This window comes from Styela clava, chromosome 14 (assembly GCF_964204865.1).
Source record: "Styela clava chromosome 14, kaStyClav1.hap1.2, whole genome shotgun sequence".
Lineage (NCBI taxonomy): Eukaryota > Metazoa > Chordata > Ascidiacea > Stolidobranchia > Styelidae > Styela > Styela clava.
This window is the reverse complement of record NC_135263.1, coordinates 13962779-13976927: the sequence shown is the minus strand read 5'-3', so window position 1 is coordinate 13976927 and position 14149 is coordinate 13962779. Positions and strand designations below refer to the sequence as shown.

The 14149-nt window shown below is 35.6% G+C and overlaps 1 protein-coding gene across 1 annotated transcript; it reads right to left on the bottom strand.

Moving 5' to 3' along the window:
• Positions 1-2868: 2868 nt before the first annotated feature.
• Positions 2869-13815, bottom strand: LOC120341529 (uncharacterized). The gene is made up of 13 exons (XM_039410057.2): positions 13635-13815; positions 12519-12674; positions 11788-11931; positions 10816-10983; positions 9699-9887; positions 8751-8969; positions 8217-8297; positions 7846-8129; positions 7326-7497; positions 6793-6989; positions 6466-6646; positions 5160-5975; positions 2869-4964 (listed from the first exon to the last, which is right to left on the bottom strand). The coding sequence occupies exons 1-13, from the start codon at positions 13699-13701 to the stop codon at positions 3514-3516; spliced, it is 4125 nt and encodes a 1374-aa protein (XP_039265991.2). The 5' UTR covers positions 13702-13815; the 3' UTR covers positions 2869-3513.
• Between the last annotated feature and the right edge of the window lie 334 nt (positions 13816-14149).

The window sequence follows — 14149 nt, the reverse complement described above, 5'->3', positions numbered from 1 at the left end:
CTAACAGACAACCGCCAGATTAGATGACTTTAACCCTAATACTGACGCGGATCTGAGTTTCCCTTGGCCACCTTGACAAAAATTCATAAATGCGTTTGCGATAGGACTGGAAACTAATAGAATGTAGAAGAGAACTTAAAATTTACGAAAACGTGCACGGCATAGATATTAATTTCATAGTTTTATACCATAAACGATTAATTGCCTGAAGTCACGCTTGATAAGATAGCGAAAAATTAGCTCTACTAGCCCCACATGAGGTAAATAATGTTGGTTCAGCGATATCGACTGACTTTATAACCGTAATATTTTGGCATCCATGTAACGTGAAGTTTATACTAAGAATGCTGATAGTTTATATGCATCGTTTCTACATCTACATTAAACTGTATAACACTCAGCAGTTAGTACGTAAACAAGCAGACCTAACCATTCTGAAAAGATGTTATATTCTCGTTTCTCATCTACAAATGTCAAATATTACACATCCCGTTTTCTTGCGCCAAACCATTACATAACCGAACAGACGAAGGTCGGGCGATGTGCATATGTCCCCTGTGATCGAAAAATCTTTGAATAATTTATAACTTTTGCAGTCGATTCCGAAGGATTTACGGCCTTGTGGGGAATCAACGATTCATTCTGCCAGTATTGTTTAAAGGGATATACTATAATCTAGGAAGCCCCGTGAAGATTTTAAACATCGTTGCTGTTTTATTGAATGTTAATTATTCAAATGTTTTCTACCTTCACTCCTTTAGTCGTGACTGGAATTTTTTTTATATATATATACGTATAGATGCATCAATATTATTTGACACCATTGTCAAGAAAATTTCCTTAATTATATTCTGGCAACAATCGATGGATTATGTGGCTGAAGTCTGTCCCAATAACTGACGGCGCGCTGAACCTAAAGTGATAGCTAGAGCTTGCTAAGTTTTGATATAAACTACTTTTCTCTGCCACAGAAAATGCAGCCTCTTACCGTCTAAATTGGGCACCAACTAGCGGCAATTTGATCATCGTTCGTTACATATTGATCCGCGGGGAACATCAACGTAACCAAATGATTCCGACGTGGTTTGAATCGATATTCTGCTTTAGAAAAACAAGCAATTTAGAGCGAGAACTACGACAGTTTGCAGTCTGCTCGATAATTAGTTTTCAAACGAAACAGATGTTATATATTGCGCGGAAATATACCAATGAGTCGACATTATTATCATGTTCATTCATGCTTTCCTCAGATAGCTAATACGGATATCTGTGTTATAGGTATTGGATATCGCAACTTCAAAATGTTTGTGGTCAGTGAACTTATCGCTTAACAAATTCCGCGACTGGCATGCGTCGACTACGGCCCATGGTTAATATAAGAATCCAACATTCATGCTTTAAATATAGCCGTTCAATGACATAAACTGTTCGAATGCAATATACATAACCAAACCATTGGAAGCTGAGTATTACGGTGAAATTTGGGTACCATTGTTAAGAATTGTTTTCCGCGTTTGCTTGGGGTTAACCCAATTATATGTTCGAGTACCATCGAAATCCCTCCTCTTCTGAATATCATATAGCCTACACAGCATAAGTGTGGGTTCGTTTGAATTTTGGTTATGATGGATTGAGCGGGCTCAAAAATTAATATTTTAACCAGCAGCGCCGAAATAGTTTCGCAAGCGCAACAAATCCTGATCTATATGTTCTCAAAGTTTAATTCACACCGGAACATTGATCGGTAAGTATTTTTTTTTTCTAAAATTCCATGAATAATAGTCAACCTCTTCACAAACTTCATAACACCAAAAGTTTTAGAACCCCTGCCCTAACGGCCAGTGGTGGGATTTAAATTTTTTGTCAGCCGGTTCCGTCACAAAAGTCTTATTTTTCAGTCGGTTCTGTGACAAAAAGTCATTGACAGTAACCAGTAATGCTAACCGGTTCGCTGATCTCATAAAACTCCGTGAGACGGTTCTATAGAACCGGTGCGAACCGGTTGAATCCCACCACTGCTAACGGCCCCTAAGCCATCCATCGTGTTTTCATTTTTTATCGAGAGCCCTCAAATGTGCTGTTCATCAACTTTTGTGCTAATATTCTTCGCTGTATCAGACGAAAAACTAACAATTCTAGTTTTTTACAAACTATCTGTCAAATTCTTCTATTCAGCAAACAATAGACAACTACAACAAACACAACTTATATATATATACCTTTAGCGACTTAGATTACTTTATCAAATACAACAATGATATACTGAAAACACATCTACTCGTGAGGTACATTTTCTTTCAACGAATCACAGATCCGACTCACCCATTATAAAGTATTTAACACTACAGTGCTAGCCAGGTTTCGCGAGCACGCTGGTCAGCATAAAGCGTAAAAAAGCTTTACCATCTACGTATTTTTTATAGTTGTATATGTGGATACATGATAGTAAAATACGCCGACGACTATCACTTAACTCCTCGTTGTATTGTTGCGTCGTTTGCGTATTACTCGTCGATATAACATCGGAATCATTGAATCTGCTTCCATTCAAAAAACTATGTAACACTCAACACGTAATTGAGCACACCGCAAATGCTTTTACTAAATTACAAAACAGTTCATACGGAAATCAAATGTTTAGGCTGTCAGCAAAATGTAATAAAACGCGATTGACACGCGAGACCATTTGTTATAAAATCCATTACGCATGGGTTGTTTGTTATGTTAAGTGAGAGAAATGATGTCTGACGAGACAATTTAGTTGAGTGCTTCCCATGCACTAAGATGTCGTCCGGAAACATAATTGTTTATGGTTGGGAATTTAGGCCAGGGAAGATTCGTAGCAGCAGAAGGTAAAAACGCGTTCCGGTTGAGATGGTTAAGATTAGTTATGTTTTGCAACTGATTTCTTGTCTTGACTTATGAATGTGTAGACTCCATTTAACAATAGTAAAAACACTGAATCTCATCTACGAAGGCTTACTCTAATTACGAAGATCAAAATGTCTTCTATTGACCCTAGCCGCTTAACAATTTTCAACCTCAGATTTTGGTGATTGTTAAATGTGCTCTTAATCTTATACAACTTTCATACAAAGACTCGCTGTATTTCAAGTGGTAACAAAAGAACAAGAAACAAGTAAGATAAAAAGTAAAGTGGAAATAGCAAAAAAGTAGAAACATCATTGCAAGAAATAGTTGATTTACGAGCTCGAAAACTGATAAAAGTTATATATAGGTCATTGAAATGGTTTTTGAAGTCATTTTCCCAAAGTTTACATCACTTGAAGACGTTGAAGTTATAAAAACCACCTGACCTGATTTCAGTAAGCATGTGAAAGGACGTCGGTCTGAATAAATTGTGTTCAATAACGAAGCTATAAAGTCAAGTTATTTACGAAATTTCGAGGACTTAATAATCGTATTTCGCTTCGATATTTGTTTTTAGACTAAGATTTATAAAATCCTGCTATGGGAAAGCGAGGTAATTTTATGGCATAAAATTTCATGATTTTAATAATGCTTTGTCTGTTCAAGAGCAGCATTTAAATAAAAGTATGTTAAGTTCGGTATATGCTGCATTGAACCAGGATCATGCATCATCGCTATTAATAAAGTCCTAGCTTTTGGTGGTAGGAGTTCAACTTCGCTCCGGATTTCGAACCAACTCATCCGTGGTGCCCGTAGGATTAGAGATATTGCGTAAGCTAGTTCTGATATTTCTTGTGTATTTGTAGATAGTGGAACTTCATTTGCCTCTGCCGTTGTGACGTCATGTGATTCTTCATCGTATTGTGGCGTCACAGATTCCGTGGTGGAAGATAACCAAGCACGAGTTGTAATTCTACTCGGTTGTGTTGTTGGACGAACAGCGGATAAACTACGCGGTGTGACTTTAATCGTGGTGACACGCTGAGTAGCAGTTTGAGTAAAACCAGTTGTTGTTTTGTGCGTTGGTGTGACATGATCGATCTTTTCAATGAAATTCCATGGAGCACCAACAAACAATTTTTCCGCAAAATAGTCTTCTGTAGCTGCGTGATCAAACGATCTCTTCAGTAAATCTTTCAACAAGTTCGATGTGATTGCGCCTGTTACCTCGACTGTAATATGGAAGTCAGCAATAACATTTGTTCTCTTTTTTGATTCATTAGTTGTTGGGTGACGGAAAGCAACTATTTCAATGTAAATATGTTTAACTTCCCAGTTTCTGTCACCTGAATTTAAATCTTTTAAACCTCGTGTGAAAGCTGTGAAGAGTTGAGGTTCGAATACTTGTGCTGTTGTTTCGAATACCTCATGCGTTGTTGGTACATTGAGTAACGGAATGGGACTTACGTCATCCATCAGAAAAATAGATGCTGAATATTTAAACTCTTTGTATTCTTTATCTTTTCTTTCGGATTCTTTTGAGTGTTTATCGTTTTTTTCTTGATGTATTGGTTGTCCAATTGTGTAACTCCCCATGAATAAACTTTTTGGAAGACCAGAGAAAGAAAGCTTGTTGTCCTCAACAATATTTCCGTCATTCACGCCCTTGTCAAACCAATTGAATAGCCCGAGCTCGTTCAAATCTAAAATTTCGGAATCTCCATCGATTGTGACATCATATTGAGCCAGGAGGATGTCGTTGTCGTCTTCCACTGACTCAATATTCCATTCCTGCATAAGCCCGCGATAAAACCCAATAGTTCCGTCTGATTTAGAAACCTGAGTGATATCTAATACACATAGGATGGATTTCTCTTCTTTTGATGATAGCTGAAGGTTTTTTTTTAAAAACTCATTATCAATTTTTTGGAGAATTCCGTCAATCATTAGTATTTCATGTGATACCACAATGAGATGTTCAACGATTATTGTGTTTTTGGTTACTTTAAACTCGTCAGGTACTTCGCCGGGATTTGGTCCACGAACGTCCGTTAGGGAAACTTGAATGTAACCGTCATTGTTGAATTGAACATCTGGAAATTAAAAAAGGGATAACATTAAAATGTGGTATTGTTCATTTTATTAAACCATTTAAAATTAAAAAATCAAGTGAAAGTTTAAGTTAGCAAACGACTCATTTTGTCAATTATGTTTTGTTCCGCCATCGAATCAGCTGGGAAATATTTTCTCCTAATAGTCCTGATAGCAATTCACAATGTAATACAAACCTTTTACTTGTCTTTCTTCACCAATGGTCAATTCCTCTCTTCTCAAAGCGTATCCGTAACTTCTCAATAACTTAGGTATCGCATATTGAGAAGCATATTGGTAGTCGTTATATAGTCTTCTATCATAAACATTGTACGTCATTAGCACAGATGCTTTGTAGAATCTGACTCTAGGTTTTTCGACCCTGTTTTTCATAAGCTGTAAATATTGGCTTATTGTTCCTATTGAATTAATTTCCACCTCCTCTATGTATTCGTTATTGTAACCATGCATCCACATCAGTTCTCTGGACAACTTTTTGTCGAATTCTGTACGCACGTCGGAATCAGGATTTGTGAGGTTATCATTATACAACTCTTCGTATCTCGATATCATTGAAGGTTGCAGTTTAATAATACCAGAGAAAGTTTTTGATACTTTTGTTTGCGAGTTGTGTTTCTTCGTTAAAATTCCAGTATATGACTCACCTACAAAATCCATTGATTCGAGGGACGTGTTTAATGTTTGTATAACAAGAGCAGGACCCGATATCATATTTGTCAAACCGTTTTCTACGCCGTATGTTATCACGCGGTTTAAGTCTGAGGCAGAACTACCGACTGTTGCAATTATAACTTCCGCAAGTACACTTCCTTTTGAAAACGAGGTGACTATGACGTCTTTAACGTAGTCCCCAGTAGAACGAAAAAGCTTGAAAGTATCTTTCATCAAATCATGCGACACCTCGTTGAAATATATTGAACCAGGGCAGTCAAGATCAACCAGATACGAGTATGAAGCAGTAAGGCGTACAAGGGCAACATAGAAAAAAAGCTCTGTAAAAAAAATTATCCTTTTTTAAAAGTTAATAATAGAAGCAAGAAATGTACAAGATAAAAGAAAAAGAATACGTCGACGTTGCATAGAAACTAGTCATGTTTTATGCTGGGTTATACAAAAATGGAAGAAATTCAAGTAGCCTACAAGAGGAAACGATGTGCTGAATTTACTAGCCATTCAATTGCCATTTATCTTCACTGTAAAAATTGTTTTGAACCAATTGTAAATTTGTAGGTAGCCGGGCATTGTGACTCAATTTGTCCACACTACCGGTAATTATGACAAATTGATGGGGCGTAAATACGCCTGAAACACATCTTTGATCTATCGTATTCTTGATGAGATATTGGCAAGGTTATCTGGCCTACTACTACATGCCTGATTTAGATAGCACCAAGATTTTCGACTTGTGGATATGCCCGGATAAACTATTAAATCAGATAAGTATCAACGAATATATGAACGAAAAATGTGAATATTCCTCACCTTCACATGCGTATCCATTTCCAATGAATCCGTATTTGCACTCACAGAAATAAGAACCTCTGGTATTGATGCAATCTGCATGTTCACTGCATTCATGCAAACCTATCTCGCATTCATTTGCATCTTTGCAATCAATCCCGTCGCCAATAAAACCGGTAGCACAATCGCATGCATAGCTTCCCTGAAAACGGTAAAAAAATTGTCACGTAATGATTAGTTTTAAATTTCAATAATAATTATACTGAGGTTCAACAAAACCACGATGGTCATAATTAGAAAGATAGTCATATACATATTGTACAACCTTTGCATGCTTTTTATTTTTACCTCCGTGTTTATACAATTTGACCAGGCATGACACTCATGGAATTCTTCTTGACACTCGTCCCAGTCGTAGCAAGCTTCCATTGGATCTCCAATAAGTCCTTTAGGACAACGACACGAATAAATTCCCAAAGTTCCAGCTTCACAAGTTGCATCGATTGAACAGATTTTGCTCAGTTTAGTTTCTGTTTCTTTTGGACCTACAAAAATAAAAAATTTAAGTGTTTGTTGAATCAATTATTTTTAGGGTGTTTACGTCTCTAGATAACTCCTAGCCAATTGAACTCTCGGTGGGGTAAGTGGTGAATATATATAGTCAGAGGTCTTTAAGCTACGGCCTAAATATGCTTAGTTTTAAGGCGACGACATGGCGCTAAACTTTTAAAAAAAAAAAATTAAAAGAAATATCATTAACGTAAGTGTGAAATATGTATAGTCTTGGATATTTTACCACTAATATAAAGTGCTACGGCTGCAAAAACCTTCCTACTTCGCCGTGGCAAAGCAAATATACAATACTACATTGTTCAACGTACCAAATACAGGATCACAATGAATCCCTACTAAACTAATCGTTATTGATCTTCCAATTTTATCTTCTGTCTCCTGACAAAATGTTATTCCATCTCCTACGTATCCTGGGTTGCATGAACATTCATACGATCCTGGTAGGTTCCGGCAGATGGCGTTTGTGTTACACGAGTTTGACTGAATATTATGACAATGTTGTAATCAGATTGAAAAAGAAAAGCGTAAATGAATGCATGACCCGGACAATACAATGCGTCTTAGTGAGAAAACTTAGAAAATACTTAATACAGTTAGGCGTGTAATTTCAGCAAGCTCTTTTGAACATCTTTTACCTGCATTTTTACTGGTCAAGACTTATCATATACACCACTTCAACTGAGATTTATACGCGAATCCTTACGATTAAATTGGAAAAAATAAAGGTATTTATCATGGCTTGAGAAAGAATATCAAATGCAATAACGTTATAGTAAAGTGGGGAAGTATAGACAAAACACGGCAAGGAACACTTGTTTAAAAACCCACCTCGCATTCATCGATATCCAGACATTCATCCGTCGCAAGTTTTCGATATCCGTTGTCGCAAGTACATTGGTATGAACCTTCTACGTTTTTGCACTTAGCATGATTCCCGCATAGTAGATCGTTATCACACTCATTTATATCTTCACAAGTGAATCCATCTCCAGTGTATCCGCCTTGACAAGTACATAGGTAACTACCAGGAATATTTGAACAATCTGCTTTCTCGTGACAATTGTTTACCGATGCCAACATACACAGCTTGATTTCGTGACAATGCTGTTCTCCTGAAGTGCAATATAGAAAGCAAGTATGTTACATAAATCGCTCAAAAGTATATACAATGTTTGGTGAATGACCAAATTTATTAGTACCATTTCCTGTAAAACCTTCTCGACACTGACACGTGTATGAGGATCCAGAACGTCTGCATTCTGCGTCTTGGTGACATGGATCTGGAAATATGCAAATATGTTATTTTGTTAGCGATTGTTATAGGTTCAGATGCCACAAATTCTATAAAATGGAAATGACACAGGTGCGTAAAAAGAGGAGAATTTGTTTTATCAGGTATTATCGTATCTTAAATTTGTTACAATTACACTCAGGAACAGAATAAAAAAAAATATCAAAACGACACAGTCTGGCCCAAAATAGGCAAATGGAACTAAGTCACCGAAAATTGACCATGTGAATTGAAAACGCAGTTTAGCAAAATTACTCAACCTATTCAACTCAAAAATAGATTAGCGATGAGAAAATAAGTGAGACGTGGCTATATGGCGTCAACATTAATCAAGGACTGCAACCCCAAATTATCTACTTTCTAATTTCCTGCTTTTTCAGTCGAAATATATTTATTACTATTTGATTTTTATTATACTAAGATTGCACCATAGTATGCTTACTTGATGTGCATGGATCATCTTCTACACAGTATTTTTTACCAAAAAATCGGTATTTCCGAAATCCGGGTTTGCATTCACACTCAAATCCTCCTACATTGTTGACACATAGTTCTGTTTCTTGAGAACAATTGTGTTTGCCTTGTGAACATTCATTAATGTCAACGCAAACATCACTGCTATCAATACGAAATCCATCTTTGCAAACGCAATTATAACTTCCTGTTTTTGTAGAAACAAAAAGAATCAATATAATAATGAAATCACTAACGTTATAAAATTTCCTTCCATATGAAATAGGTGAAGAGTAGTTATTTACCGCTGATTCTATCTTGTTTGGTTCATGGTAATATATGTATATTTACTAACAAACACTTTACTCTCGCGCACCATAACTATACTTGAATCAATGCACTTTTTCAAGCTGCGCAGATAAGTGTTGAAGCGCTTAATTACACTATACATTGCACAAAATATGAACCACGAAAAAGCCGATTTCGCAAACACCATTTTGTGTCAGAAATTAAAATGCATTCCTCGTATTAGAAACACATTGCAATGTCCTTCTTGGGGAATATCATTAGATATGGTTGATTGGTAGGTTTGGTTGAGAGTTGGAAAAGGTTTTTGATTCGAGATCGGGCCGATTCGCATCTTCATAAAACTGATCTAACACACTGTCAAAGTTAACTAGCACTCTATGTGCAATTAAACACACAACTTACAACTCGTTTTCGCCCCCTACTTACCGTATAACGAATGCTGTGGTCGAATAGGCAAGCGAATTAATTATTTAAACGTTAAATTGTAACAAAAATCTGCTGACTGTTTCAATATATATACAAATTACTCAATTACTTTCAATTATAAAATCAACTTCAACTTATTCTAAAATTACACCCGTATTTATTTTATCTGTATACTGTATATGAAAAAAATGATTCCCCTCACCAATAGTGTTAGTACATTCCTGATTCTGTCGACACACCTCTGCCATTTCCCTGCATTCGTTGATATCAGAGCAAACTCCAAATTGATCTTTTGTGAAGCCATCCTTACAATGGCATTTGTAGCTACCGATTGTGTTCACACAGACTGATTTCATGTCACACACGTTGGAAGCTTCACATTCGTCATAATCTTAAAAATGAATTATTAAGTTACAAATTATCGAAACACAAGGTATTATAACAACTGGAAGCAATATCTCTTCTCTTGAAGTGCCGGTAGACAATGGACTAGGTCTCGTAAGTAAGGGCAGTTATAAGGAATAAAGAACATTAATAAGTAGTTTCCATTTACAGATATGATTTCATTTGACCAACGATTGCGCAAATAGTATTAAATTGGACTTTACGAATATGCCATTCACTAAATTTATCTTCTGATTGTTTCTACAATTACAATTATAACCTACTGTCCATTTATATATTTATTGTACGGCAGGGGTGCAAGCGGGCTAACGTTTTACCTAAGATCCGAATGTGAGTGAGCTTCGTTGAAAAATAGCCTATTTCGTAAAAGAAAAACCACATAACGATGAATAACTCTTTAAACTCGCAAAACTAGGTGAAAATTTAGTTAGAATCACGTGCACCAGGCAGATTCACCGAAATTATTCAAATAGGGATCACGGGCTACATGCGGTCAACTACTTTATGTACGTTTAACTGCTATTTTATATGTATGGGTGTATCAAGCGCTGCTTGCTATGTGACTATACCATGTTTTGCCTTGCACCTAACACAACGTTTCCTACCGGGGAGAAAATTGCACTTTGTATTTAGTGTAGTTTCACAAATCATTAGTTATCTGAAATTATTCTGATACGTATTTAAGGAAACATAAACCTTTCAAACTGTACAAAAGCTAGATTGCACGTATTACAAGGAAATGAAACATTATTAAAGATTGAATAACAAACGGGAACAGATTTTATGCACGGTGAGTAAGGAATAATGGTTATATACGAAATATACAATTCTGCTGTTTGGGTTGAAAAGGATAAACGCGCGCTAGATTAGTGTGAGTCAATGACACTGGGAATTTGAAAATGATGAATTTTTACCTCTAATTATCGGCAATCCGATAAAATATTTTCCACATGATGATTCTGATTCCGGTATTTGCATTGCATTGGCATATGCTTTTAAAAGATCTTCTGCAGTCATTTGAAAAGATTTGTCAGCAAAAATTGTGATTACGTAATCAAATTCTGCATTGGTGAAGTTTTTTACTGTAAATAAAAATAGGTATCACATAAGTGGCAACAATTGATAAATCTTTTTAACAAACTACATTCTTTGTGCGCGTCAGAAATTTGATCAGGCAAACTTATTTAAAGATAGGGCTTTTGTCTCTGAAATGAGTGATATTGTTTATACGTAGAACATGCTGTTTCATTCCCTGGAGAAAACAATGTAGATGGGAAGTAGTTTGTTTAGGTGAATAAATGAACAAATTTCCAATGAGGATAGTAAGACTTGAGTAGATTTTCTTTATCTTACGCTGTTTATTTCAGTACTCATTAAGAGGGCTTTGCTGCCAAATTACAAAGAAAATTTGTGTGTGTGAAATATTGAATTATTCACTTAATGTAATTTTCAAATTAGGGTGCTTTATAATAGACTACCATTAGTTCATTTACATGTCTCACAAAGTTGGTCTGTTTTGCTGTTCAAATTAACTGCCTCATTTGCTTGCACATGTTTTGACTGCGCTGTGTTTTTTTTTTTACCCTAAACTGAGACTTGACTGCCATTGAAGCGTAGTGCCCATCTGTTTTTAATGGACACCTCGAGATTTAAACTAAATGAATATCTTTTACATGTTTTACTACAAGCACGAATTTTGTCTTTATTTGTTTTCATTCACATTTTCCGCTCGGCCTGTTTGCTGATCTTTTGCAGCGTTTGACTGTGTCGTCAAGATTTGTTTTGTTATTACTCTGAACTGGGACTTCACTATCGTTGAAGCGTGCTGGCTTTGCTGGACAATTCTAGACACAAGCCTAAGGAAAAATTATTTACATCAAACTAACCTTCGACTGATCTCACTTGCGGGAAACGGTAGCGGAACGCGTTTTTTAGTTCGTATTCTACGGACAATTTAGTAAGTCGATCGCTGAGTGCTCTTGTAGGCTCAGGGATGTTCAGCACAGAAGTTCCCAGGAAGGTCTTTGAATCTAAATATGTGAATGAAATGACATAAGTGCAGACAGAGTGATTACTGACAGAGTATACAAGGAGCAGAATCACATTTTAAAAACTGACGACAAACAGATGCTATACACTATACAGTCGAGCAATGTCAGTAATTATCCATGAGAAATCCAGCAATAAGACAATTTATTTCGTCGATGTGTAATTTGCATACTACAATAACAAATAGCATAATTTTTTGAGGAATTTAAATATTTTTAGAAAAGTGATTTAAGATTATTTTGACAGTTTTTTGACACTAATATTCTTATTCAGTTCGATTAGTTTTGAGTTAAATTACGGAAAGCAAAAAAAAGAGAAATATTAGGGCAATTTTTTCCATCAATATCTGAAATGAGTTCCCAAAATATGAATAGCAAAAAAGCACGAAAAACTTGTGAAATAAATTTCCTTCCATGGCCTGTTTTGGGTATTTGGTTTACGTGAAAAAAATTAACAATAAATATTCCGAAGATCGCATCCATTACCCTTTTAGTTTAGGTAATCACTTTCTGTCTTTCAAAACAATATATTAAAATTGATTTACATTTTTAAAGGAATTTATGTTCACCTTTGTTTGAAGAGGAAAAAAAATCGAACGGGTAAAGACATTTTTCATTAATCTTTCGTGCGCTAAAATCATAACAACATCCCCGTTGGCGGCATTCGAGGGCTGTGATTCCAGTGAAGCCACAATCATCGCCGATTATAACAGAACCACAAGAATCTGAAATTGAAAATAGGTAATCATTGGGGCTCTTCACAAGTGTGTGTACCAATATGAAGGTAACTAACTTTGTTCGCCTACATTACATCAAGTTGTGTAAAGGGACTGAAACCTATGGGCAGGGTGTTATTACAGACTATGTACAGTGAAATGAACCTCGTTTCACAGTAAATCTACTTTACGCTTGACAACTAGCAAATAACAGCAGCAAAAACTGAACAATAACATACCCATAGATCGCTAGTATATGGTGGCTACATGATGTTGTATAATTAATCAAATTCAATTATTGGGTAATGAATTACCTACGCCATATGATCTACTGTAAAACATATAAATATTAAAAATAAACATTCAAACCTAATGAAAACTAATTGTAGCAGACACGGTTGGTGTTTTTCGAGACATTTATTCATTTCATTTAAAACCTCAACACTGAATAATGCGCATTAACCTAAAATGGATACCTCATTAAACGGTCTTTTTACGTATACCACATGTGGTGTTATTTTAAAATTAATATTAATTTTCTGCCTTTGCGTCTTAACACAAGAGACCATATTTTTTAATTGTCCTTTATATTATTCTATTATGGAACAATTTATTTTGATTTACTAATCGATTTACAGGCATTGTGGTTTAAACCAATCGACATTGGAAGGATTTTTCGATCAGAAGCTAGCTTTTGTTGCGGTATAGAGGGAGGTCGATCGATTTAGGGTCCATAAAATAAAATCCGGAATGACCTTGAAATTGAATTCCAAACAGCAAATTGGATTTATAAAAATCGGATTTGAATTTCGCGAAAGATTGTCACCATATGTTTTGATTTTCAGAATAAAATTCCGACACAGCCTTGTCCACGGCTATTGAATTTACGAAAACACATGGTATGTACCTTGCTTGATTTTATACAAATTGAATAAATGAACTTGAATTAAAACATAGAAACGCACTTACCTTCGCTTTGTGTATATTGAATTAGATTCACCCATAATGCGATCAACACGGTACAGGTTGCAAACATCGCGTTCCCAATGGATTGTACAGTCTGAACTTGTAATTTGCGTGAAGATAAATCTACAACCAAAAATATCAATAACTATTTTTTCCTCAACTTGGCCTTGTTGATTTTGTGGTCTTCCTGACTTGATAAATTCGATTAATGAATTATGTTATGTTTCTCTTCATTTATATATTGTTTCGTTTTATATTTATTTTTTATTTGTGTATCTCCCATACTCCCCGAATGCCATACTGCCCACTATGATTGGATAATTGCAGGCTTGTGTCTTTGTATTAATCTCCTGATCAGGCGAAACACTCAAATTATGTATCATAAGCCAGTGTGCCGAATCATCAATTTAATATTGTTATAATTGAGAGATACTTGAACCAAGTGCGTGGCCCCCGAACGAGGTATAATTTCTTAAAATTAGGAATGAATTTGGTCGCCCGTTGTACGGATTTTGCGA